The sequence below is a fragment of the Daldinia decipiens genome, assembly GCF_022478715.1.
Source record: "Daldinia decipiens strain CBS 113046 unplaced genomic scaffold F4813scaffold_7, whole genome shotgun sequence".
Taxonomy (NCBI): domain Eukaryota; kingdom Fungi; phylum Ascomycota; class Sordariomycetes; order Xylariales; family Hypoxylaceae; genus Daldinia; species Daldinia decipiens.
In genome coordinates, this window is record NW_026054550.1 from 597,120 (window position 1) to 624,452 (window position 27,333).

At 47.8% G+C, this 27,333-nt stretch overlaps 6 protein-coding genes across 6 annotated transcripts; 2 read left to right on the forward strand and 4 right to left on the reverse strand.

Annotated features, from left to right (window-relative positions):
• Positions 1-372: 372 nt before the first annotated feature.
• Positions 373-4,674, reverse strand: F4813DRAFT_387031 (glutamine:fructose-6-phosphate amidotransferase; the record flags this gene model as incomplete). Its single annotated transcript, XM_049246505.1, has 5 exons — positions 373-593; positions 651-2,227; positions 2,291-2,522; positions 2,619-2,652; positions 4,525-4,674. The coding sequence occupies 5 exons, from the start codon at positions 4,672-4,674 to the stop codon at positions 373-375; spliced, it is 2,214 nt and encodes a 737-aa protein (XP_049102130.1).
• Positions 4,675-7,654: 2,980 nt separating this feature from the next.
• Positions 7,655-9,565, reverse strand: F4813DRAFT_351168 (P-loop containing nucleoside triphosphate hydrolase protein). The gene is made up of 4 exons (XM_049242384.1): positions 9,153-9,565; positions 8,683-9,069; positions 8,145-8,601; positions 7,655-8,073 (listed from the first exon to the last, which is right to left on the reverse strand). Exons 1-4 carry the CDS (start codon positions 9,361-9,363, stop codon positions 7,953-7,955), a joined length of 1,176 nt encoding a protein of 391 aa, XP_049102131.1. The 5' UTR covers positions 9,364-9,565; the 3' UTR covers positions 7,655-7,952.
• A 591-nt stretch (positions 9,566-10,156) lies between these two features.
• On the reverse strand, positions 10,157-12,373 carry F4813DRAFT_315439 (uncharacterized protein). The gene is made up of 3 exons (XM_049240924.1): positions 12,350-12,373; positions 10,338-12,159; positions 10,157-10,281 (listed from the first exon to the last, which is right to left on the reverse strand). Exon 2 carries the CDS (start codon positions 11,927-11,929, stop codon positions 10,343-10,345), a length of 1,587 nt encoding a protein of 528 aa, XP_049102132.1. The 5' UTR covers positions 11,930-12,159; positions 12,350-12,373; the 3' UTR covers positions 10,157-10,281; positions 10,338-10,342.
• Positions 12,374-15,032: 2,659 nt separating this feature from the next.
• On the forward strand, positions 15,033-18,790 carry F4813DRAFT_315474 (KAR9-domain-containing protein). The gene has a single exon (XM_049240925.1). The coding sequence runs from the start codon at positions 15,326-15,328 to the stop codon at positions 18,512-18,514; it is 3,189 nt and encodes a 1,062-aa protein (XP_049102133.1). The 5' UTR covers positions 15,033-15,325; the 3' UTR covers positions 18,515-18,790.
• A 1,129-nt stretch (positions 18,791-19,919) lies between these two features.
• F4813DRAFT_401152 (uncharacterized protein) lies at positions 19,920-21,280 on the forward strand. The gene is made up of 2 exons (XM_049248362.1): positions 19,920-19,986; positions 20,068-21,280. Exons 1-2 carry the CDS (start codon positions 19,978-19,980, stop codon positions 20,983-20,985), a joined length of 927 nt encoding a protein of 308 aa, XP_049102134.1. The 5' UTR covers positions 19,920-19,977; the 3' UTR covers positions 20,986-21,280.
• A 295-nt stretch (positions 21,281-21,575) lies between these two features.
• Positions 21,576-27,138, reverse strand: F4813DRAFT_379470 (uncharacterized protein; the record flags this gene model as incomplete). Its single annotated transcript, XM_049245460.1, has 3 exons — positions 21,576-22,727; positions 22,779-26,611; positions 26,667-27,138. The coding sequence occupies 3 exons, from the start codon at positions 27,136-27,138 to the stop codon at positions 21,576-21,578; spliced, it is 5,457 nt and encodes a 1,818-aa protein (XP_049102135.1).
• Between the last annotated feature and the right edge of the window lie 195 nt (positions 27,139-27,333).

Consider the following 27,333-nt stretch of genomic DNA (forward strand, 5'->3'; position numbering starts at 1 on the left):
TCTCAAAAATTAAGCCAGTAACATAGCTATATCATTATCGATTTTTCTTTATTCCTCTGTATCTTCGTCTAGGCCGATCTGGACGATATACATGGCTAATCGCCTATCTACCTCCTCTGCAGTACATTGTCCCACGTCAAGAGTAGGTGTGGGGGGCAATATGCATCATCGGGGAATACGGAAGATAGCAACTATCTTCTCTTCCGACCCCCCCTTACCAAATCACAATCCCACTACCATGTATATAAGACGAAGGACGCTCTCAAGGGCCCCGAATCCGACTGCCCACCATGATATCGTTTTGTAGTGAACTCCCGCATTGCCTCATAAACCGCCGGTAATCAGTCTAATCGTACAGACAGACGCTCAGGATTATTCAACGGTGACCGACTTGGCCAGATTTCGTGGGAAATCGACGTTAAGGCCTTCCATAACAGCCAGCCAGTAAGCGATAAGCTGGAGCGGGACGACGTTGAGGATACCTTGCAAGCAGTCGACAGTCTTAGGAACCTCAATCTTCTGCGCGGGACTCGCTTGGAATTCCTCGTCGCCAGGGTTGCAGATAACGATAGGCTGTCCGCCACGGGCAATAACTATACACTTGTTAGGATTGGCTCAGATTAGACTATCAAGATGGAAATTCTACGTACCTTGTTGGTAAGCATTTAGCGACTTCTTAAATAAGTCATCACGGGTCAAAATCATGATGATAGGGAGGTTCTCGTCAACCAGAGCCAGCACACCGTGCTTCAGCTCACCAGACATGACGGCTTCGCAATGAAGATAAGAAATTTCCTTAATCTTCAGAGCACCCTCGAGAGCGGTCGAGTACTGGCTGCCTCGTCCCAGCAGAAGCAGAGATTTCTGGTTCTTGAAAGTCTTGGAGCAGAGCTCCTTGATAGACTGGTCTAACTTCAAAATCTCCTTGATCTGTGTAGAGATGTTGGAGAGACCCTCGATGATCTCCTCGCGTCTCTTCTGCTTAGATGCTCGGTCTTCGCTAAGAGATAGGGCAAACATAACCATGGCAACGAATTGCGATGTGTAGGCCTTGGTGGAGGCTACACCGATCTCAGGGCCAGCGTTGACGTGAACACCGCAGTGTGTCAGGAGGGAAATAGAAGAGCCAACTACGTTGACAATACCAACAGTAAGAGCGCCACGCTCTAGACAGTATCGGAGGGCCATCAAAGAATCAGCTGTCTCACCGGACTGCGACACGAACACGCACGTGTCGTCACGGAAAACGGGCGCCTCTCTATCGAGGAAGTCGGAAGCCAATTCTACGGCAATCGGTATCTCGGCAAGCTCTTCAAAGATACCTCGGACAGCCATGCAAGAGTGATAACTTGTCCCGCAAGCAATGAAGATAATACGTCGGCATCGGCGGATAGTCGCGATGTATGATCTTAGACCACCAAGGGTGACGCTCTTGTGTTCGATGTCGAGACGACCTCTCATAGTGTTGACGACGGACTCGGGCTGTTCGAAGATTTCCTTTTGCATGAAGTGGTCGAATTTACCCTTCATGATCTCCTGAAGCTCAAGCTCCAGAGTCTGGATGCTACGAACATTCGAGCTGCCATCAGCCTTCTTGAGGCGGTGGATATTCAGCGAGCCCTCGTGAATGTGGGCAATGTCGTCATCCTCTAGATACATGACCTTCTTGGTGTGCTCGACGATAGCCGAAGGGTCAGATGAGAGGAAGAACTCAGCGGGCATGGGCAAGCCATCATCAGTCATGAAAGCTCGGGACTGCGAACGGTGGAGTAGGGACTTGTCGGGGGCGCCAAGTAGGGAGCTCGGAGCCAGGAAGTTATCAGTCTGCTTCTTCAAGGCAACATTCTGCGAGGCAGCCTCAGCGGGTAAGGCGCCATTTTCCTCGGAATATTCTACATCGACGAAGTCGACCTTCATGCGCTTTTGGGTCTTCACACCAATGACAAGGGGTGAACCCTTGCGAGCAGCAATAACCTCATGGGGGTAGTGGACTGACTTGATCAGCAAACCGTAGGCACCCTCGAGCTCGGTAATGACGGCCTTAGCAAGGTCGACAAAGTCAATGTGGGGATGTTGGTCGTATAGGTACTTCGTGAGCTTCGCAATGCACTCTGTGTCGGTCTCGGTCTCGAACTTAAAGCCCTTTGCGGAAAGGAGGGTCTTCAATTCCTTGTAATTAGTGATGATGCCATTGTGGACAACTGAAAATTCCCATGTGGGGTCAGATCTGGAAGTGTGACAGTCTGATTAGCAAAGGGACTCGTAAGCTCTGCCATGTAAATGTATTTACCGGTGGGGATGGCAGTTCAGCCGAGAGGGAGGACCGTGAGTAGCCCATCGAGTATGGGCGATACCGGCATGAGAGTCGAAGATCTTGGTGAGATCTGGTTTGGACTCCTCGATGAGCTGCTTGAGCTTAGCAACCTTGCCGACCTCCTTGAAAGCGAGCACCTCGTTCTTCTTGTCGCCGTCGACAGCTATACCAGCCGAGTCATATCCACGATACTCTAGACGGGAGAGACCTATTTGATAAAATGCCAGTTGTCAGCTTTCGGGTTTCCAATATTGGTTATGTACAGCGGATCGAGAGCGGGATGCGGCAGGTTATCGTGTCTCACCGTTCACCAATGTATCGAGGATAAACTTCCGGTCCTTCTCGACCAGGTAGTTAATATAGCCAAAAATTCCACTGTTATAAAAACTCGAATTAGCACCCCGAATTGATTCTAACAGATCGATCCTCCAAAGCTTCTCTTATCCCAACAACTTCATCCCAAAGTCCGAGTAACCATGACGGCATAATTCGAACCATGGATTGTGTTGACCGCCAGAATCACGGATAGGACAGATCCTCGTTCCGTGTATTAGGAGCGTGGAGCGTAGAGCGTAGAGAGTAGCAAAATAAAGGACTTTCGATCGAGTTCACATACCACATGTTGCCTTTAGCTTGTTGTTGCAGCAAAGTAAGAATATGGGTGGGTTATCTGGCCTGAATTACGGGATTCACTCTTCTCCCTACCTAGGTAGCTCTGGAGGGTTTTCCCAGGGTATCAACGATAAAACGAAAGTCAATAGCGGTGAGCTTGGTGAAAGCTTTTGGGGGGGCAGAATTAGGAAGAAGAAAGGATAGAGTTTCCAGAACTTGTTTGGGGGGGAAGGTCTGGGAGGGCCAAGCTGGGACTTTTAAAGGTAAAAGGGTTGTTACGGTATGGCTTTTTTTTTTCTACGAAAGAACACTGGTGCTGGCATAGGCTTTTAGACTTGGTTGTTACCACCAAGTGAGGCAGCATGTACGAGGACGTAACTACCATAGTACCTCTACTAGTGGGCGGCGATGCACCTTAGAGAAGGTAAGAGGGGCTGCCAGGGGGGTAAGGTGGAGGGGGGGTAGTGATGTACCTTGCTACGATCGAATCCATGCCTTACTCGTGCGATGTATAAGCCAAGTATCTTTGCGCTTGCTATCACTAATTAGCGTAACTTGTAAGGTACTTTTATAACCCTACATCCCACCACGACATCCACAACATGGACATGCAGCTGCAACGTACATATATGTACAATACATGAGGGAAGTATCATTGAATGATACCGCATAGGTCGTATGTGCCTACCGCCTTAGGTACCGCCTATTAGGTACTTAACCTACATGTAACGTGTAAGTTGGTACATGTATGCCACGCACATACCTAAGCTAACCTCATAGACGCTACAACTTGCAAAAGTTAAACGTCTTCTTTCTCATCCTCCCGTGTCTATTGGACTATCGTATCTTTTTCTTTTTTTCCTTTCAATATTGAACCAATCCAAACCCATCGACTTACTCGATCTGTCTTTATTTATATCTAAGCTACTTAAGTTGCTTAACGGTCAGTGGGCTCATGACCCTATGCCCCTCGTTTCCAGTCTCCGCCATTCTATTTGTTGCAAAGGCCGGAATCTAGCTATCAGCCCTTGTTTTAGAATATACATCTACCGCCTTGCCATATGTTCTTGTCTTTGTGCTGCTAACCTCCTCTCTTTTTAACGCAGCCAATCATTGTTATAAATTTATGCAGCGTGCCGAGCCTTTCATCATCTGGGCAACGGCCAGCTTGCTAATACGACGATAATAAAATAACTTTGTTGTGTTACAAAAATTACAGGAATTACCAGAATTACAAGAATTACAAGAATTACAAGAACTACACCCCGCCCATCTAAACTTCGCCTCCACTACCGGTTCACAGCTCGGAGAACGAAAAAGAATTATGTTGCACCTATTCTCAACGTCGCCAATGACTGTCTCTTCCATATTTTTTTTTGCTGTTGCCTCTTTTCGTAAAATAATATTGCGACCAGCTGTCTTATGAAAATCTTACTAAATACCGAGCAGACGCTATCAATGCCTGCGCCGCCACCCATTGAAGCGTCAACGCTATTCATTGGTGTCTTCGTGTTCAGTGAAGATCGATTTTCACGGTGCAGGGCTCGCCGTTTTCCGGATCATCATCCTGGCCGATGCCCCTTATTTTGGGGCTGTACCTGAGCTCTCTGCACTTGGGGCCATACAGGTGAGGCTTGGCCTAGGCCGGCCACAATGTTACCCTCTACCCCAAGCTTCCCTGTTAACTTGTTGGAAGTCCCGACATCAGAAACAATCCAGCGTCCGAACACGACCTCCTCTGACGACATGTTGAAAAGGGGTCGACGGCGCTCAATGGCAATGACGTGTCATATATACTTCGGCCTTCTCTGCAATATGGTTGTCACAGCAAATAAACAAATCATTATCAGCATTTTCCAGCATCCGGAATGAGTCCCGTATAGGTAATTCGAGTAAAAGTCGTCTCGAAGCCCGGTCAAATCCGCAAAGCATGTCGCCATCATCCTTGATAATACATACCCTATCTAACCCTATCTGAGCGGCCGAGCTCTAGTTTTTATTTAGTGGAACGAAATCGCCCAGCGTCAGTCATCCAGATCTTTGGTTTGGTTATTGATCCTTTCAAATAAGGCATTTGTTATGTATCTGACAAGCCAAGATCAGCATTCCTTTGTCATCAGCCTCCATACAAGAATGCCTTGTTATAGGATCATCTCAATTCCAATCGCAAGCCGTCGGTGAAGATGCCTGACAACAGATTTTCGGTAGTAATATTACAATTGCGCCGGTCTTTTCTTTATTTCCCCCCGTCATATGACCGAGTTGCCCAGCTTTTTGTTCGTGATAAAGGTCAGAATGCCAATATGGTAATTCAAGTCAGCTCTGCCCGCTACCAACACACCATAACTTGCGCCATCGCCTAGTTAGTGGCTCGCGCCTGGTAAGGTTAGCTACCTAAGAATAGCATCAACGCATAAACACGATCTACCCAATAGGGATCCCTGCAGGGTTCATACCTGGCCGCCGGTTACCAGTCATGTAGCATTGCCGGTAACCCACCATTCTGATGTCAGATTGACAGGGTAGAAGGGCTTGATGTATTTATCCCGAAGGCCTACAGTTCGTGGAAGTCCGAACGACACCTCTCCCAACACGGCACGTGGTAGTATTGCATCTTGTTTAATCTAGTTGGTTGGAGATCTCGCTATGCGCAACGTCATCTAATAAGTAGTATTTATCACGAAGTGATACAGCATATTTGTGATCAGGAGAGTTTAGTCGTAATTGTGACTTTACAATTCGCAAAACTACTTGCGTGCTCTATACGATTCATGCACCATCGCTCCAATAAGATGAATACATGACAGATAGAAAACACATTTAATATCTTCATTTACCCTTAGGACTGCTAGTAATAATCGGCTAGCCCAGATTAGAGACCTTGGGGTTGATTGCTCCGGCAGCAGCCTGAATGAGATACTGAAGCATATGTTCATGTCTTGAACTATCACGCTCTCTTACCAGTTTGGAGTTTGCCTAGTGTGAGCCTACGTATATGGTTCGCAAGCATGACTAGCATATTCCTTATGATCACAGCTAGCTACCTGATGGTAGCTCTCTACGCTAGGGAGAACCCGTCTCTATCTCTCAGTACACTTCATGACCCCGCAAGAAGCTAGGGATTGAGGCTTTTAATCAACAATACGGATTATCAACGTCAACCCAAGTGTTCAATTCCAATGCCGCAGGGTTAAGGTCATTAAAAGTAGAAAAGTCTCTACCAACATTAGTGACCGAGTTGGTAAGAAGCTCATATTATAGACGTGCATGCATCCCTAATACATGGGTCCGAGGCCGAGCTGGCCAATCCACGGAACGGTTGGTCCTACACATTAGGTACACATTCTCGTCCATGTACCTCCTCAGCCCTATGATCCTATCTGTCTAGGCGCCTATATTATAGCCAATGGGCAGCTTAACTCTATCAGCTCCTTAGAATATAGGCGCTTGTGGCTGGTTTCGATTGGGGGCCTTGTAAAAGTCCTACAAGCAATACTTAGGGCCTTTCCCCTACCATTCCGCTCACGGTATAGACAAGAAACTGACATGAGAGGCATATGCCAAGATTCTTCTGAGGTAGTCTTCGGGCTTGAATACAAACTTAGGACAGCGTAAAGTGGAGCTATATTACTTCAGGTTCGACCCCGGGCACCTATAATTCCAAGACGAGTAGACCCTATTACTAGAAATTTCCAACGATGAACCATCATAAATGAGGCTTGTTAAAGATGCAGAGACTCCACTTGCTGGTTGCTTGCTTCATGCGGACTATCATGTAGCTCTGCTCACCGCTTTTGTTAAGGTTACCTCGAGGTTAAACATCCAGCTCGTTTCAATCCCAACTCGACCTTTTCGTATAATAAGAGCTTTATAGACTTATAATCTATGACCCGATTCGCTCTTATAGGGCGGCGTTGTGCTTGTACTTCGTGGCATATATTTCGAAATATGACTAGAAAGCCATGAGGCTATTTACGTTCTAGTGTCCACGAGATTCCTAACCTCTTTCCATCCTAATAATATTAACGTAGGTATCAACAGCAAAGTAGCAAGGGAACAAGGACCGCTTAGGAGATAACCCCCCTTTTGCTCCAATTACTCATCTTTGCTACATGATACAGTATCTGGTTCTCTGTTCTAGCAAAGCCACACGCCTTGTTATAGCAGCACTGAATGAAAACCGGGTTGTAGAGATTACCTACCTAGGTAGGTACTCACGTTATCTGATCAAAACAAGCAAACGGATGTATCTATAGATAGCCGTACACATATAATTATGATCTTACCTACGGTATAACATCCCCCGTACTACAGGCGTCACATAAAAAAGACTTCCAAGTGTTTGCTGAGTTGCAATACACAACTGCCAACAGCAAGGTGTAACGAGGAATTCTACAACATTTCTCGATAATAACGCTTTGCATGAGAACGGTTATGACCGAATGAACCGATCCCGTGCTCCTTAGTTAGGTAAGGTATCTATAAGCCGTACTAGAAACTCGACGTGATCATAACTTCTACCACGAGAGCTTCTGTATCGTAACGATGTTACTACGGTCTCAGTCACTGACCAGGTAAAGAATCCAAATAAAATAGAGTCCCTGGGCGTCGCAGCAAACCGTTGGTAATTCTCTAAGAGTCCCCAAGGAAAAGCATCAGGCTACTTAAGTAGGCAGGCAAGGCAAGGCAAGGCAAGTAAGAAAAAAGGGGAAGGCAAGATAAACACAATAAGCTCATAAGATCGTGTCCTTGATCATATTATTAGCGAGGCCGCTGAGAGACCTCGCCTGCTTTCTACATATTTGATAATCGTACACTGAGGCTTAGTCTACTTATGCAGTTGGCTAAGGCTTTAGAAACCCGCCTATGCGGTAAAATAGACGGGAATAGCTACCAACTACTGATAATGCCTCGTGATGCGTTGCTCGGCCTGACTCCCTAACCCTCGCTAGAAACGGGTTATAGAGATACGTCCCGCTGGGTAGATACTCCACTCCAAATACTAGCTATACCTGCCACTCTTGTCTCATAGCTTCTGGTACTCTAACTTGCCTTCTAGCTTCTTCGCTTCCGCTAGCTTTCGGACCGCCTTGTTGAAGTCGTCTTGGTTGACGGCGTCTCGGTAGGCCTTGATCGCGAATAAACCGCTATGAAATTATTGTGTTAGCATCTTTTTTTTGTATAGTATAAAGCAGTAGGCTGGGGATGTAAAGCTTACGCCTCCGTGACCACGTTTCGCAGATCGGCCCCGTTCAGGCCATCGCTCATCTTGACTACGCTCTCGAAGTCAATCTCGCCTTCAGTGACGACGCTTTGGGCATGAATCTTGAGAATCTCAAGACGACCGACCTCGTTCGGTAGTGGGATCTCGATCTTTCGGTCGAGACGACCGGCACGCAGTAATGCGGGATCTAGGGTGTCGGGTCGGTTCGTGGCCATGATAATCTTGGTCTTGCCCAAGTAGTCGAAACCGTCTAACTGGTTGAGTAGCTCCATGAGCGTGCGCTGGATCTCTCGGTCTGCACTAGTACCTTCTGAGAACCGTCGACCGCCGATGGCATCGATCTCGTCCATGAATATGATGCACGGCTCGTGCTCCTTGGCATACCCGAACATTTCTCGTATAAGTCGCGCCGATTCGCCGATGTACTTGTCGACGATGGCTGAGGAAACGACTGTTCGTGTGGAATTCGAGTATTAGCCAAACCGGATAACTAGCATAGTCGTGCAGTGTAGAATACAAGTTCTGTACATACCTTTTAAGAAATTCGTCTCTAAACTGCTAGCTACAGCTCTTGCTAACAGCGTCTTTCCGGTACCCGGAGGTCCATATAGCAGCACGCCCTTGGGCGGCTTGATACCAACTCTTAAGAATAGCTCCGGGTTCTTCAGCGGCAACTCGATGACCTCACGTAACTCGCGGATCTGGTCGTTGAGACCACCGATACCAGCAAAAGAGACTTGGCCGGGGTCCTCCAGTGACATGTTGTAGACGAGGGGATCAACTTCTCGAGGTAGCATTCGCATGATTGTTAGCGTCGTCATATCGAGCGCTACACGGGTTCCCTGCTTCAGCTTGGCCTTGTCGACTTTCGATCTGCATCCGACGACATATCGGGGACCTGAAGAGGCCTTTACGATAACTACAGGAACAAGCTGAAGTTAGTATATATTTCTAACTGAAGTTTTGGGGGGTTGGGTTGGGTTGGTGGCGGTAGCGACGTACATCTTTCCTCGTCCAGCTGCTTTAGGACTTCACCGATAATCTGCCCGACACTTTGCAGGGCCTTGATATTCTCTTCGGTCTGGTTGAACTCCTTTTCTAATCCCTTGATCTCCACGCGCAAGGCCTTGAGCTTCGATTCCCATTCTCGCGACTCGATGAGCTTGGCTCGGAGCGCTTGGAGCGCATGGTCCCGTTCTTGGTCCGAGGCCATGGTCTGTGGTTGATGATGATACGGGCTCGGAAGAGGATTAAATGGTAGTAACGAATAATGGACACCAAGTATCCGTTTAGAAGAAATGTAGGTCGCCGACGCGTTGAGAGTAAATGGCGTAGGTCGTACAGGGAATCGGGATGGGGTTTGCGGATGGAAAGTTAATTAGATGAAGCTCAAAGACGAGGCCGTTAGCCGTTGCTGGTAGCTGATGAAGCTTCCGTTTGCCTGGTCGGGCCTGCTAAACTTAGACCCACCGTAGCCCGAACTTTTGCCGCACTATGTACATACATGTACGTATGTACGTGATATGTGTACCTGAGTGGATGTATTACGTAATCTACATACACTCACATGTCTACCTACCTACATGTAGGTAGGTATACATTGATGTATTTGAATGTTTGAATGTTGATTAGCACAGGTTAGGTACCTATGTAGGTAACCTAGGTAATTAATAATACAATTTCATTTATAGAAGAGAATAATGATAATAATTATTACATGCTATGTACTACCCATCCTCTTAATATTAACAACAGTGAAGGTACAAAATGTGTCTATAATACATATAAACTATATACTAATGATGAAGGACTTAAGAGTAATTTCTTCCACTGCCTTTGAAAAGGCTAAAGTATTGTATATCTCAAAACTTAGCTAAAATTAGCTAAATAAGCTGATTATCTGCTATAGTCGAAGTTGATTAGAAATATAAAAATTGATCGTTCATGAACTTATCCTGCAATTTGAACCTCTCGACTAGGATCGAAATAATACAGCGCAGCCAAAACTATGCTCCTGGGGTATATGGTGTAAATCGTGATGCAGCAGCGTCCTTGTTACCTCTATATGTAGCATGGTTACCAGCAATTGAGCTGATACAGTGACTCTGCAAAGTTCCGTCTCCGGAACTTTCTGTGTAGAACGTCATAAACGTGAGCTCGTAAAAAAGAAATAAAAAAGAAACACACATCCGTTATTGTGATTCCGCTTTTGCTTCGGCTTCAGCTTCAGCTTCTGCTTTCTCCCACTCGGTTGTGATCTCCTCTCGCACCGTCTGACACCATTTCCAGATTGCCGCCTCGAAGTCTACCCATACTTGGGGGTCGGTGTTGTAGACTACTCCCATGACATCCACCTTCAGCATCACTTCATATCGCAGCTCGGCCGCTTTAATCCAGTATCGCAAGTTCTCTGCGCACCGGTACGGCTTTTGGGTGTCCGTGTGGAAGGCCCCAATGGCGCCAAAGCGTCGCCGTGACTTCTTGACTGCTGTATTATGAAGCCTAACAAGCCTTAGGCCGTTCTGCAGACTGTCTAGGAATGGAGTTGGCAACTGTGTCGCCTCGCTAACTGGCGTCCACGGAGGCAACGGTTCAGCGTCGGTGTCGATCGAGCTTAAAAACGCAATCTCGCGCTCGATTTCTTTTCCCGACCAGTCACCCTTTATCCACGTCCAACTGGCTCTCTCAGCACGCTCGGCCTTCTCTATCTCTTCCTCTTTGCGAAGCATGGTGCGTATACTTTCGATCCATGAAGTCATCGTCTTGTGCTCTTCGCCACGAGGACCGCCGGCAAAACACCTAGTTGCCATGTGTTTTAATACCTCCATGACAGAAAGCAGCTCCGAGCGTATCTCCTTTTCGGACTTGATGGAGTCCAAACGGTCTGGGTGCTCGTGCGCCGTGTAGTAGATCTTTGCAGCACGGATAGCTAGTGTCATCACGTCGAGCAATTGTACTCCTTGGACTTCGTACATTGTTTGCGTTGGCTTGGCCTGCCCTGGAGATCGATTTGATGAATTTATCGGCACCGCCCCTACAAGCGTTTTCGAGGCAGCGTCTAGCGCCTTGGTAAGGTCTGCTTTCATCTCCTCAACCGTGGGAGGTTTGGGAATATGTTTCTCCCGATGATTATAGGTGCTCGTAGTCGGTGGTAAGACATCCATATCTGGATCTTCGAAATCATCCCAATAGAATCCCACTTGATCTTCACTAGGTGACTCAACCGTGAGACCATTACCAAAACTCTGAGCACCAAGGTCTGGGCTGCTGCCCATCGAGGCATAAGAAGAGTCTGCATCTGAGCCAGAGGCTTTCTGGTTCAGCACGGCAGAGGGATCCAACAGTGACAGGTCCAAGGTGGCTCTCGGATGTCTTTTTCTTGCTAGCTGTCCTCCTTTTCCATCCAACAGGCCTGTCCTTGCGAAGTAATACTGGAGATGAGATATACTTCCCAAACTCAGAACACTCTCTCGATGCCTTGCACTAGTAGCAAAGTCTGTCCTTTGCGGTTTGGTATAACCACGTCTTTTTAGAGGTTTTTCTAGGCTTATTGTAGACAACCGCGATGAGGCGTAGCTTGAAGAAGACAGCCTAGACGTATCACTAATCAGTGAATCTCGATACGAACCGTCAGCGCTCGAGGCACGAGAGGCGGATGATGTGGTCGAAAGACAGCGAGCCGAGTCTGCCCTGTTAGAACCCATGGCTGGACGAGGGGCTCTCTCGGGTGAGGGAGAGTCGCGGCGAAAGGTTGGTCGCTCATCTTGGTTAGTTGCCATGTTTGATGCCCTTGAAATATGGGGTTTTAGTAATCTGGCCGGGGAAGATGGCGGTTTAAATTTAGTAGCTGCGGTGTTGATCGAATCGCGGAGGAGGTTTCGATATCAGAATGGAAAGGCGAAAAAACGAAAGGCGGAGAGCGCAGGGCCAAATGAGCGTGGGCCAAGACTGTTCAACAGCTTCGGGTTGGATACTCCTAGGTAGTTATAGTTTATGAAGAGAGCGTTGCCTGATATTCGAATGAGCTTGTGCATCCACGAGAGATATGAAGAATGTAAATGATGTAAATGATACGAAACGAGGGTCGATGTCAAGTCATGTGTTGGGGAATAAAGAATAAACAATTACACATGTGGCAGTTTCCCGTTTCCCCCATGAGAATCAATTAAGGCAATTAAGGCAATTAAGGAATATCTTACCTTATCTACTTCGTGCCTAGCGCTACCCAGTTATTCAGCACATCCCATAAGGAAGTGGGACTTCGGGGAAGGAACCAGGGATCATATATATGTAGAAGATTACATACACTATGTACAATCTTTTTTTTTTTAGTAAGGTGGTTATTCTATTCGCGTCGAGCCGGTCCTCGGTCAGTGGAGACGCGTAAAACGAAACGGGATAGCCGTCTTTGCCCCTTTTTTATGCTCTTATTAGTGCACCCTATCATCTCTTATTACCCAACATTGCAACTTCATAAATGAGAATCCTTTCACATTCAGATTCTTTATGTGTCTTCACCTCAACTAAATTAGTTGCATCCATAAGGGTGGCGATTGTTCAACATAATAATGACTTTGTACATAGCTACTTTGGTATTGTGTATGGCATAGTTGTACGTATTGTAAGCCACTGTGTGTGTGATCGAAGTCGGTGCGTTCGTCTGGCTGGGCAGTAAGATTTAATTACATTGTTGAGTACGAAAGCCTGTCTGACATTACGGATCCCCCTTTTCTCCTTTAATTACCGTGGTTTTTTTTTTCTTTTTCATCGAGATGCCTGACAAGTCGTGTAATTGTGTCTAATGCTTTCTTTCTACATCAGCAACATTCTATTGCTCAATTACCCCGCGGATAGCGCGAATAGCGTATAGACAACTGTCAGTCCTGCAGCAAGGTAATGCATAATGCGTGTGATAGCGTTTCTAGAAGCCGGGGGATACTCTATCTTCTATGTACATAGTATGTAACGACCAAACTTACCCCTAGGCAAGTTAATTATATCTACTTGATAATCAGTATGATGACGTAAAGCCTACCTAGGATATGTAGCTTAGGTACCCAGTACCATACGGTCTATGAAAAGGTACCTAAACGAATAATTAACTCTACCTCATATCTTAGATATTGTTGGCATAAACTTCATCCATCATAAACTTACTATCAGGTACTCTAAAACTTGTGAATACATTCAATTCACATCCTCATTTCGATGAATTCTGCAACGTTGTAATGTTCATTTTACATCTTCCCCCGATCCTAGTAAAGCAGTAAAGCTGGCCTGGAATAAGATATGCTGGGTAACCTGGTCCTTGCGTCTTCTTAAACCATGTGGCATGCTTGGGGGTTTGCGTGCACGAGACACATCTAGGTATTATTTTAACAGGTTATTTTAATATTTGCTGGCATAATGGTTACAAGGGACGGGCAATGTGATCTTTAACCTAATACTATGTAGCAAGGCGACATGAAGTATGGGTTCAACGCTAAATGAGGAAAGCATTGCGATAATATGCTGAATAGGTTCGTCACTGTAAAGCGGGAAAGTTGTTGATAGTCTGGATATGTAGGTAGTTTAGATGGTTAGTGTCACGATCGCAAAGGGAACCTTGTCTCTATTATCTCCACACGGGTTTCTCGTTATTACCACCTCACCACATTTATACGTCCAGAGGTAGGTATTGTTTTCTGCCAGCTATGCCGACTGGCTGACGGGCTGCTGGGCTGCTGGGGCATTCTCGGAGCAAACAGGTAGAGTTGCGGAAGAATGAGATTACCAGAGAGAAGGAAAAGTTTCAAGTTGCCTTGCCGACTATTAATAAAACAAAACGAAGCCTTACATAGAAGACGAAGTTACTTTGCTGCTTTATTTTCATCTTCTACCTTTTATCATCTTCGTCTCCCTCTTTTAGTGATTCCCTATGTGTTATATTTATTTATATTGTATTTTGTATTAGTATCATATGCATCATATGCACGCCAACATCCAGGTGACTGGTTTATGGCAGATGCATGAATCATTGCTTTTTTATTCATTCTGACCGAGTGCAACGGTGCGAGACAGCTAAGGTGGCTTGTTGGGCATTGACACCTCTTAACTTAACGCAGACGAAAACTTTGTCATCTTTACCTTCGTTTTCAAGATTACCCAAGACTACCACGCGACCTAGCGACCTAGCGACCTAGCGACCTAAAGGCCCTTACGTTGACTTATAATTAAACATTCGCGTACATGTAGCTATTCGTTCCACACCTTCCGACCTGCAGCTCCGATACGAATAACATAAAATAAAAATCAACAACGCCAAACTAGCGTCGTATCTTCTATCAAAGCGACCAAGGTGATTGGCCTCTCTCGACCCGGGTAGAATCATCGAAGACTTTTCGATCGCTTCGGATAGGCTTTGAGGACGGCCGTTTTTAAACAATACGGACCAATTACCGACCGGCGACAGTGCAGAACTACCAGTATACGCCGGCATTGGTTCGACCCACCGGACCCTTAGAATTGGAAGTCATCAGACGGCGGCCTGACAGGCTTGAGTGGAAGCTTTTCGCACGTCCTTGCCTGTGCTAGGTGCTACCTACCTACCAACCTACCTCACAACCTACGGTACGGAAGTAAGGTACTGCGTTCTGAAAGGGGGAAGTACTTTGCCTTTGGAGGTACCTGCCTGAAATTTCATTGCGAACTAAGCATTATTGGTTCAATTTGTTTGTAGCAACTTATCGCATGTGTAAGTACCGTACCTTTTACTTGTACAAGGTCTGTAAAAGGTTTAGGGCAGGAAATACACTGAAGAAGCAACGACCGACATAAGGTGTTTCTGTACTTAATTTGTGACAAGTACATCGAATCCGCGCTCCCCCCCACACCAATCAAGCCTGTACGACTCCGCCGACACGCCAATTCCTCCTCGTCCCGACCACGTTACGTGTAATTCTATCCCAGAAAAATAGGAGATCATCCCGTGGCTGTAAGAAAAAAAAAACAAGGAGCCCATCGCCTATGTCTGTGCAGCTGCAGTAGGAAGTGGGCAATAACACAGACTGCTGCCTCACCTAGACGCTAGAGAAGAGGAGGGTTAAGAATCCCAAACAAGAAGAAAAAAAAAGAAAAAAGAAGGATAATAAAAATAAAGTGATATATTCCAAAGCACTTATCACTTATATCGGTAAATGACAGGCCCATCTGGAGCCGGCCCAGCTGCAGAAGCACCAGCACCAGATGCAGCAGCAGCAGTGCCAGCTTCTTCACCATCACAAAACTATCTCCACGGCCAACACTCTATCACCCGGCCGCTTTCTTCCTCTCGCCAATCTCCCACCACCCCGACGGCCTCCGCTTTTTCGGACCCAGGATTTCCTGATCCTGAACAGCAACAACAAAATGCCGCCGACCCGCCTCTCGATCTTTTGACATTTTCTAACGTCCCGACCAATTTGGTACAGCTAGGATCTCTCCCTTCCGACACCCATAACAACATCCATAATAATAATAATTCTCCTACAATTAAGACCAAGTATCATCAAGCACGTAGACCTTCTCCTGGCTTGGCAGCTCGTCTCAAGGCTCTTGGTTTTGGTAGCCAAAGACAGGCCTCGTCTTTGCCCTCATCGCCATCCCATGAAAACGTCGGCCGTTTACCAGAAGACCAGCTGCGACTACTCGACCAAAAACATCAAAGCAATTCTAACGAGCTTGTCGTCGAGCGACGCGGTCGTCCTTGGAAAGGTGCTGGTGCACCTCTCCAATTGTTAAGATCCAGATCTAGCCGCGACTCATTTCGGAGGAAGAGTGCCAACGAGGAAGAAAGACCCATCTCACTCGTTCAAGCCGAATCCTCTTCCAAGCCTGAACTACTACCGGAGATAATAGAGGCGCCGCCATTGGAAATGGACACCAACAAATATCGATTGCCCGACCACACGAATGGAAATGGCACTAAAGCACAGCTCGATACCCGGAGGGAGCACATCAAACGAGACTCGCGCGTTCCGAAATTAGAGATCGTCGACCACTCCGACTCGCCACCTCCTCTGCCTCCTAAAGATACGCCTCCTGGGAGTGCAACTCCTGCTGATTATACCTCCGACTTACCATCCTACTTCAACCCCCTCGGTCTTCAGCGCGCAGGGTCTATATATACGATATCCCGCGCGTCGTTTGCCAACCAGCTTGCCCAGCTTACTGCGCTCCAGCTGCCCGATGCCGAGTTATTGTCGAGTAAGGTCGCCGCTATTCCCACGGCCCAGGCGGCGGCGAAGGCCTTACTGGGTGCTGCTGAACAGATTCGAAGTTGGATCTCGAAAGCCTCTGAAGTCATCGGAGGCCTAGACAGCGATGACGATGTCGAATGGGCCGCGGCCGGGGGCAGAGAAGGGTATGAAGAAGTAGAAAACGCCATCACAAGATTTGAAGGGCTTATCAATGTCTACGTGGGCGCTATTGAAGAGCTGCAAAACAGGCCAGATATTGCCAGCGTATCCAGCGAGGACCTCCAAAGAGCGGTTACACAGATGGAAGCTATTATGAATGCATGGGCTAAGATTCGGCACACTCTGAATAATATTAAAAGCCAGGTCGAGACGGCTATGGAATGGGAGGAGCTTTGGAATATGGTTCTAGGCGATATTCAGAACGAAATGGATGAGCTAAGCCGACTAATATTCGAAATGGAGGAACGGCGTCACAAATCCATGATGGCCGTTTCAAACGGGGACGGAATGGATATAGGCGACCTAGAGACTATCGTCGAGGAGACGCCACCAGCTGTCATGCGCAATAACCGATTTAGTGTACCATCGTTTCCGCTCAGTCCAAGCTCTCCAGGAACTCCCGCACTCACCCAAGACGACTCGAGCTTACTTGCACTGTTCGCGCGGATGCAACCCCTGAGAGCATCGTTGGACTTTTTGCCTATGCGACTCTCGGTATTTGAGGCGAGAGCTTCTGGTGCTTTCCCGACAGCCTGCGAAGAACTGGAAATGAGGAGAACGGGCTTGGAAGCTAGCTACAAGAAACTTGAGAAGGACGCCGAATCCCTTAGAAAGGAGCTTGGCGAGGACAAATGGGTTCTCGTTTTTCGTGGTGCTGGTAGACAGGCTCAGAAGATGATCGAGTCTGTAGACCGGAGCATGGCAAAAGTGTACGAGGCAGTAGACCAAGGTTTGCAGCACTCCGGTCCCGCGGCGATGAGCAAGAAGATTGAGAGCTACGAGGCAAAAAGAGTACATTATGGACCAGCAATCGAGCGCGTGCTATCTATCATCGACAAGGGTGTTAAGGATAGACTTACTGTGAACGGCGAAATTCTTCGGCTACATAACGAGTTGGAATCCAAGTGGGAGGAAGCAAGGGAATCCATGAGAGGGCTAAGCGGCATCATAGAGGAGATCCAGTCTAAGAAGCATAGCCAACAGCTACGAGACTCGATCTCCAGTATGCTCTCGAATGATAGATCAACTATTGCTAGCGGCAATGAAACTCCGGGAAGTTCGCCGCCATCATCAGTCGTCATGTCCAGCATAGGTCTAGAGTCAAACAGTTCCCTAACACAGCATAAGAGGCGTACTACTACTAGCGGCGGAAGTCATCTACCTCAGCCTGCTTCGGCTCGCAGAAGTAGTTCGAGTTTGGCTCCCCCTTCACGGCGACCCCCTGGATCTCGACTCTCTACATTCCAACCGAGTACTACTAGCCTGACCACGCCGCCTCGAAGTGGTAGTGTCACACCTCTCACCCGTTTCCGAAGATCTAATTCCAACACCTCTGATAGCCGCCCGCGATGGAATACATCCACAAATACCAACGATTCTGACGTAGGACATAACTTCAAACCGCTCACCCTTACTACCCCTAGTCCATATGCTAAAGAAGCGTCTTCCGTGCGCGCGGCATCCTCGCTTGGGCAGTCTCCTGGGGGCTCGAAGCTTCCTCTCCGCAGTTCATTAGTAATGGCAACTTCATCCTCACCAGCTCCAGAGGACACGCCTCCTAGGAAGAGTACATCTCGGCTCTCCTTCCGTGACCGGATCAATGCTGCTGCTTCTGCGGGACAATCTGTTCCGCTGTCGGCAGCTAAGTCTCGGTTCGCAACACAAGGGTCTTCTACCTTTGATAGTCGAAGAGCTTCACTTCAGCCACCAAGGCTAGATTTTGGTCTAAGCGATAATAGGCGATCGGCTAGTTCCTTGTCGACGAGCAACCGTCGCATTAGTCTACTCCCTCAACCTAAGTCGAAGATGGACGATTCAAATGGCCGCTACAGCCCACAGGCTACCGCTGCGGCACGTACTGCTATGCACAGGGGTAGCACATTAATAGAATCGAAGCCGAAAGATAACAAACCCCGTTGGCACTTTTAAAAATAGCCTCGCGGGTGATAGCGAGCGTAACGATGGAGAGGACTAAGTCACTCTCTTGTGCTATCCCATTTGTCGGAGTCCTGCAAGACGGACTTATCTTGTCTTCGATTCTACTTCAGTGACACCATGAAGGACTATCGTTTTTCTTCTAGTCTTATTGGCATTCAAGTTATACAATCGTTAATGGATTAGCGGCCAACACGAATATCGTTGGCATGAGGCAACCGAGCTAAGCCGCTACGTTTCCCTTGGAGTTTGGATTATCTATCACATTATCCATATTCATCCCGCCATACTTGACGCGGAAACGAGGGTAGACGCCGCATGGTGAATGCGGAGGTGGGCCAAGGCGTTCTTAGGGTATTTCTAGGTTTCAACAGGGGTCATCATGGATATGGTTCCATTACAGTGATACCTATTATTTATGTCTTTTTATTATATCCAAACCCCATCCCTACTATAGGCATTCTTTGGAGAAGGGGGCAGTCTTTAGCATACAACTGAAGGGGCGAACGGGCGCTTTTGCGGTTCTAGAGGCTGAACAGATTGAGCATGCTAAGGAGATGTGTGCGAGAGAGGGAGAGGGCGAGAGACTCGTGGGAGTCTTGGCGAGAAGGCAAGGTGAACCCCGGGACTAGAAGCAAGCATTGTGTTGTACGATATATATCATCTACTATCTACTGTACCTACGTAGCGCATTTATTCATCGGTCGTTTTTTTCGACGTCCAGCGGCGTATAGTATAGATGGGAGAGGCTAGTCGGGATAAGCAGGCAGTCGTAGTCCATAATTTTGATAAGTGGTATCAAGCTATAGCGTTGTGTTTTAAAGGATAGCCACGTCGGCTTCTAATATAATTCATCCCTACCCTTATTTAGGTCCTCGAGTGATACTTCTGAAATTCAACACGTCTTTTCTAGATTAAGCCGCATATATATAGGTAGTAAATGTTAGGTCGCAGGCGCGGTTGTAAGCCATATACATAGAACTCATCTTATAATAATGAAATATACCTTGTATGATGGCAGAGCTACGGGTATATAGAACATAATATAAAAATATTTCTATGATTAGTAACTATTACAAGATGTGAAGTTTTTGAATATTCTGGTTTGATTCTTACTCGAACAAAACAAATATTCCTTTGACAACAAGGGTCTTCCGGGAGACCCGAGAATTGTCTAAAACTGTATCTTACGACGTTGAACATCTTGCTAGGCTTTACGTATATATTAACTACCACCTCCTTTCGCTGTCTTTATTATTATAATATCGAAGGCAGTTCGAATTAAACGATTAACTGACGTTGACTCGGCGGGAAACGAAGCTTACTATTACTTCTAAAGGCTCGAATAATAAATAGTTTAAAAGGTTGACTCTTGGGAGTGAATCTATTGCGGTGGATAAAAAGATACCCTCGATAGTATATAACAAGACAGGTACTTATACAAAAGGATTAAGCGAATGGAACAGGTTTGTGCTCTAGGTAGTAAGCTACTGAAATATTGCCCTTTAGTTTCGTCCATCTAACTAATTATCTATCTTACTCGATAGTTTACGTCCTCGAACACTCGTCCAAGCCGGGACGTTGTGGAAAATGACAACTTAAACCTCATTACTACGGACAACCGGTCAAAACCACAGGCCACATCCAACGATATTCGAGTTCGGGGCACTCTACCGTTAAACCCCATTATTTTCAGGTTCGGTTTCGTTATTCGGGCATATGCCAGTCTGACAAGTCTTGCATCGAGATGGCTAACCTCATCTCGATGCCAGCCAGGCCCCCCTGCCCACGTCCTCATCGACGTCGGGATGAGCAACCAAATACATCGGTGGACGCCGGGGTCTGTGCTCACGTACAATGTCGACCAGGGCAGCTTTCCCAACGACTTCACTGCGGAATACGCCCGTAACAGTCTCAAGGGGGCAGCTACAGAATGGAACAAAGGTGATATTGGCGTGCGATTCCAGGACGTTCCCGACGACCAGCGGGCCTTGTTCCGCCTTACATACACGAGTTATGATCGTAGACATCCTAACGCCTTAGCTGCCACCTTCTTACCGCGCGTTCTAGGGGACCAGCGGCTATTCGTGTATCAAGCCTGTTTCGGAGAGTCGTGCATAGAGCATATGACCATTGCCTTTTGCCACGAGCTCGGACACATCATCGGGCTGCTGCACGAGTCCGCACAAGACGACGGGCCGCATAGGCCGTCGTATCTGCTTGGCCGGCGCAACAACACGTCGGTCATGGCCCGTTACCTAAACATACATCTATACCGCATCCCCGAGGAGGACTACGCCGGCGCGAGACGTTTCTACAGCGCTCGTTCTGACGAATTCCATGGATACAGAATCGTAGACAAAAACCCAAAGGTCTTTGAGAAGCTATGGGGAACTAGAAGTCAAACCATATTTGGGAGATGTATATCCTACATGATTGGGTACGAAGTTCCTTGGAGAATATAATTGACCTTTACGTGTATTTTGACGGCTCGTTGGACGGCTGAGAGATATCTATAGAAACAGTATGATCAATATATTGTCGCGACACTTGTCTGCGATCGGTTTTACAGCCGTTAGGACATATACGTTAGATAGTAATGATATCGTATTTTATCTTCCCCTTCTCCTATTCCCTTCCTACCTTCTCAACACTCGATCCCAAAGACGTGAATTGCACATCAAGTAAACTACCCCCCGCAGTGAAGTCACAAACACCATCCAAAGACGTCTAGGTATATGTTTATCTACCGCCACGCCGAGAAATAAAAGACATCGTTTTAGTTCGTAGTCTACGTCAAGGTAGAACTATAGGTAGGTAGGTAGGTAGGTAGGTAGGTAGGTAGGTAGGTAGGTAGGTAGGTAGGTGTTAGAATAACAAGACGAATGCACGCATGCAACCGCGCCTTGGCCGGGCAGAAATACCATTAAAGAATATCAAAACGCCTTCACATGCGCCGGCCCGGTTCCCCTGCCCTATTCATGCGATCGTCCATACCATGCAGCAAGCATAAAACGCGCAACGTAGTAATTTATAATATAACACGCTCCATTCATCAATGTTCCATAAGCCCGATGCCGCTGTGGCTTACACCCTGTGATCTCGCCCTACTGCCGCTGCTAGCTCCTGCGCCTGTCGATTTTCCCGCTCGTCGTGATCCGCCGCCGCCGAAAGCGGTCGAGGATGTAGTCTTCCGACTACTAGCAGTGGCTTTCTTCTTAACACCACCGTATGGCTTGCTTCCTCTAGTAGAGCCCCCAGATGACCGACGCTGGAACGGCTTCTTGCTTCCACGCCATGTAGTTCCCTTTGACGACCGAGCCGCAGACGGCGTAGAATATGCACGAGATGCCGTAGCCCCTCGGCCTGTATGCTCAGCTGAAGGTGGGAAGTAGGAAGATACCGCACCTGGGTCATCGAAGTCCTCTTCCCCATCATCCTCGATGTCATCCATACCGTCGTCACTTGACACGAGGTCGACGACATCGCGAGAGCCAGACGCAGTAGCGACAGCCTGGGGGCTCGTCTGACCCATGATCTCTCGATATCGCTGATGGTATTGCCGTATTAGGGGTAGCATTTTACTACCGTACCTATCCACCTTATCATTATTGATACCAGGAATCAAGTGCATCTTATCGAGAGAAATGGTCCATCTTATAGCCATTTCGCGGAGTTGTTGCTCGGTAAAAATAGGCGAGCGCAAATTTTTAGAATTTCGGAGATTCTCTTCCAGATCTTTAGCCTCCTTGAGGAAGCTGTGGAGTATATCGTCATATAGGCCGGATAACTCAACACTATCCATACGCGCATCATGGGATATTGGAGGTCCAAGCGTAGTTCGCTGAGTCCGGGCTCTCGGTCGCGGAGGAGGCATCGTCTCGAAGTCATCGTTGGAATCATCAGCGACTACAAACCCATCTTTAGCATACCCATTGCTAAATCTGGAATACTCGTCGTCACTATCTTCGTTTTCCGATATCATTAAGGCCTTCCCTTTCTTCTTACGGTCCCTACCTAGAATAGGCGATGACACGTTCGTAGATGGGATATGGCTAGGGGCGGCCCGCTTCGTCGCAGCAGTAGCCGGTTGGCTGATTCGTGTTTGCCTCTTAGATGCACCGCCCTGACTATCTTTGTCCTTAACTCGGGTAGTCAGGAAAAGCTGGCGTTGATTATTTAAGAAGACACGCGCCCTGGGCCCAACCTATAGCAAAATAGTTAGCGAAGAAGCAGCTAAAGATCGAAGATTCTTTACCTTAAAATACTGAATAGCCATCCTGGACTTGTTGTTGAAGATGTTCTCTTCCCTCAGTGCATCCTCTGCAACGAGTCGGTCGACAATTCGATGTATGTCGTGTTTTTGCATCTGCTTGGCGATCCCACGATATTGTTCCGTTCCCGGTTTGTAGTCCGAAATCTTTTTTTTTCCCATCAAGAAATCCGTACATTGAATGAGTGTAAGCTTTCCTTGGGACTTCATAAGTGATAAAACCGCAACCGCATACTCGCTAAAGTCCTTTTGCACGAACACCTCCTCGTTCAGACAATTATCACAGGTCTTACCGCACTGCTCTTTGTCAAATGCTTCCCCAAAATAACGGAGAATTTCCACCCGTCGGCAGTCACTTTGGTTGTCGCAGAAGGCAGCCACAGTGTTGAGCATATTCCTCTGCCTCTCCTTCTGTTCTTCGCTACCATCGCCGTCGGTAATCATCCGCCTCAGGGAGGACACATCGCCATAGTTGAAGTATAAGTAGCACTCCGAAGGTAACCCATCTCGACCAGCACGGCCAGTCTCCTGGTAATATCCTTCGAGGCTCTTGGGGATGGAGTGATGAATGACGAAGCGAACATCGGGCTTGTCAATTCCCATTCCAAAGGCTATAGTTGCTACAACGACCTTGGTTTCACCGGCTTGCCAACTTGTCTGGACGTTTACCTTCTCGTGGGCTTTGATGCTTGCATGATAATGCTGAGCGGCGATTCCGTGGCCTCGCAGCTTCTCAGCAATCTTCTCCGCTGATTTACGGGAGAGCGTATATACGATGCCCGTCTTTCCACTGTACTTCGTATTAATTAGCTCGGCAATGCTCCCAACGCTATCCTTTTCCTTCTTCAAAACCTCATAGTAGAGATTAGGACGATTGAAGCTCTGCGAAAATTCCTGACATGTCTCGATCCCTAGATTGTGCTTCACATCTAGAATAACATTCTTTGTTGCAGTGGCCGTAAGAGCCATCAGGGGTACACCTGGGAACGCTTCTCTGAAGCTGCCGAGTTCCTTGTAGTCAGGACGAAAATCATGGCCCCATTGGCTCACGCAGTGGGCTTCGTCAATTACGAGACGCGCGAGCTTCTTGTTTTCATAAAGGGTGGTCAAACCGTCTAGGAAAGCCTTGCTCTTGTTGATCATCTCGGGGGTGACGTAGAGAAGCTGCACGTGATGTTCAGGATGGCTCCTCTTCAAGTTATCCATGATCTCATTACGGGTTGACTGGGATAGCTCGCCGCTGAAGGCAGAGGCCCTGATATTCAACGCTTTGAGGTGCTGCACCTGGTCCTGCATCAAGCTGATGAGGGGGGACACAACAACTGTAACACCATGCGTCTTTCCGCTCGTGATCACAGCCGGGAGTTGGTAGCAGAGGGATTTGCCACCTCCCGTGGGCATTAGAATGAATGCGTCTTTACCTGCTAGAGTGGCATCGATTGCCTCGAGTTGGTTATGCCTGAACCCAGTCATTCTAAACCTATCTTTTAACGCCTTTTTCACATCCTTAAACCACGGGCGGTTTTTAAGTTCACGTGGAATATGTGCTGACATCGATGGGTCTATAATCTTCGGGATAGCCACTTTCTGGGGTCGTACCCCCACGTTTCCAGACGTTTCCAAAAGGACGGGACGATGACTCCTAGGTAGTCTATTCTCCGACGATGATTGTCGGAGATCAAGCTCCTCTGCAAATTGAACCATGTCAACATCGTCGCTGTAGTCGCTCTGGTAGCCTTTCTGTTGACTAGATTTTGCCTTAATCGGGCTCTTATGGCTCTTAAGGCTTCCGAGTTGAGAATTTGTCGTCCACGTTGGTACATGTCGACTGACTGGAGGCAACGGATCATTGAATGGATCGTCATCGTCATCAAAATCATAGGGGCCCTGACTTATGTCTACGGGCGGTTTCTGACGAGTAGGGGGTTTTGCTAACCTGCTGTTGCTAGTTATGGTAAACGGCACTTGCTCGTTAAATAGTTCACCACTTTCGGGTATAGGAGAAGTAACCTGGCGACGGGGCCTTCCTGCAGTACTCTGCGGCGGCAACGGTAATTCATCATAATCTCGCCCCGGAATTGGGAAAGAATCGTCTGCTTGATGAGAAAGCTGGGTTTGAAGAATTACTTGAGTATTACCTCGCGGGATAAGTGTCGACTCCCGCGAGAAACTCGTCGGCGGCACAGGTCTGGCTGGTTGAGTTGCACGTACAATAGGATTGGGATGCTCAGCTTCGGTACTACGGGTCTCGCTAGTCTCAAAAAAACTCCGATTGTCGATACCGGCTTTCAGAAGGCTAGGCTTTAGGATTGATCGGCGTTCTTTGAGCAAATCCTCTAGTTCTTCAAGACGGGCCTCATCGTCCTGTGTATCTAGGTCTTGGTCGTAAGCGTCTGAAATTCGGGAGATCAAAGCCTCCTTCTTGAGTTGAACTTCCTCGTAAGAACGAAAATCCCTTGAGAGGTCACCCAAAGCTGCCTGTTGTCGTGCCAGTCGCTCTTTCTCCTGCTTGAGACGACTTCTGGGACCAAGGTTACCGCTTTTCAAAGACTCTTTATATGCGTCTTTGTTGTCTTGTAGTTTCTTTTCCAGTAACTCTCTTGCCCTTTCGATGGTGACTAAAGGTTGGGCGAGGAATAATTCCAGAATAGTATCTTGTTCATTCTCATCAATCACGATACTTGGTTCACTCATCAACTGAGATCTCTGCGAGGGGCCAGCTTCCGGTTCCTGGTCATAACCCCTAGCCATACTGACTTGGGAGGATGCATGCTGCTCAGGTTTCCGGGATGAGCGGAACGGTGTGCGCCTCTCACTTTGGGTTACCTGCCTCGGCTTCGATGGTGTATCGTAAGCGACAACATCATCATCAGCATCCTGAGATATCCGAATAGAGGTCTTGGGGCGGCTACTTGAGTGAGCCGTGCTGTCTGGTGCGTCGTAAGTAGGAGGCGTCATAAGCTCGTCATCTGAGTCCTTAATAACTCGGTTATCGGGCTTTGACATTCGGGATTTCCGCATCTGTGCCGTCCGCACTTTGGGAGTCTCCGGGGTATCTTCCGAAAGTGAATCGTGTTCAGAAGATGTCGCACGCCTGTTCTCGGCATCCGTCGCGTCATAAGGAACAACGTTTTTCAGCGATAGCTTGGCAGGAGATTGCTTTATGGTACGCTCAGCGGCGGACGAAGATTCATCCGTGGCTTCTTCTCCTTTTCTAGCTCGCCGGATCGTGTCTTTCCTGGGCGAAGTTACAGCTTTCGATGGTGATTGACTAGCTGTCGTCTTTAGCTTCGTCTTGGCTGGCGATTTGGACGGGGATTTCTTGAGGTGAGAGTGCATGGATTCTTCCTCGGACAAGACTTCGTAGATATCGGGGAAATCATCTGTTTCAGCGGTAGTGGTAGTAGGCGGTTGACTGATTTGGTCACTTTTTCTCTTTTTACCTCGTTTGGGGGTCAGCGGCGCAGGCCGCGCTGCACGTTCCTCCTCCCATATCATAACATCGCTCCCAAACGCTACCGAGTTGTCCGTCGTATGGGTTGGCTCTGCCCGCATAGCATGCTCCTCCTCCCATACCATAATGTCAGTCCCGAACGCAACTGAGGGCGCGGTGGTAGTCGAGGCTGGACCGGGCCGAGTAGCAAAATCTTCCCGCCATAGACCGGTGTTGCTTCCGAACGCAACAGAATTCATCGAAGTCAGTTCGTCTTCGTTGGTTAGGTCGACCGTGTCAAAGGTACAATCGCTTCCGAATGTGGGCCCTGGAGTCGGAAACTGCTGCCGGGACGAAGTCCTTTTCTTAGCGGAATTCGCAACACCTATAATTTTCTCTTAGCCACACATTCGTAGTCCAGAACAAACGGGGAATCCGACCTGAGTTCTTCAGCAATGCAGCATATTCTTTAGCAAGGGAACCCGATCCCGATCCCGATCCCAACCCCAATCCTAACCCCGCGCCTCTGCTTGTAGATGTCGGGGTAAGCAATTGCTCCTGGCGTAGAACAAGAGCAGGCCGTTTCGAGCCAGATTTCGAAGTTAATCGTCCCATCCTTTCTCCTGCCACAACCCCCCCGGACACCTCGAGCGGTCTCGCTACCGGTTTCGTCGACCCATCAGGCGGCTCCGTGTGCAAAGACTGGACGTCTGGAAGAATTGGATATAGAGATGGTTCAGTACCGTTTTTAGTACGGGTTTCGGGGCGCCGGACAGTCGAATGGGGGAGAGAGGAGGATATATCGGAGGATGGTTGGTCTCGAGCGGGTGGTAGAATAGGCGCGTTTGGCGCGGTTAGAGCAACATTCGCAAGTAACCAACTTAAGTGATCGCGAAGATTGTTTCGAGTCATGAAGGCGCCTTGGAACATATGTTCCATAGAAGCTCCATGAGATTTTAGAATCAATTGCCGCGAAAAAAGGAACCCTAATAGGACATGATGTGTAGTCCCCTCTCTTCGTAATCTAAGTGACAGTGATAATGTTGAGTGTTACTCTGAGAAGTCCGAATTCACGACAGACCCTCTAAAAAGCTTGGACCATGTGAC

Bases quoted from the DNA above. Each gene is read 5' to 3' on its own strand.
- F4813DRAFT_351168 (XM_049242384.1), bottom strand. From the start codon at position 9,363: ATGGCCTCGGACCAAGAACGGGACCATGCGCTCCAAGCGCTCCGAGCC. The intron at 9,070-9,152 runs GTACGTCGCTAC...TTGTTCCTGTAG, and splicing joins GCAGCTGGACGAGGAAAGAT to TTATCGTAAAGGCCTCTTCA. The intron at 8,602-8,682 runs GTATGTACAGAA...CCACACGAACAG, and splicing joins AGAGACGAATTTCTTAAAAG to TCGTTTCCTCAGCCATCGTC.
- F4813DRAFT_315439 (XM_049240924.1), bottom strand. From the start codon at position 11,929: ATGGCAACTAACCAAGATGAGCGACCAACCTTTCGCCGCGACTCTCCC.
- F4813DRAFT_315474 (XM_049240925.1), top strand. From the start codon at position 15,326: ATGACAGGCCCATCTGGAGCCGGCCCAGCTGCAGAAGCACCAGCACCA.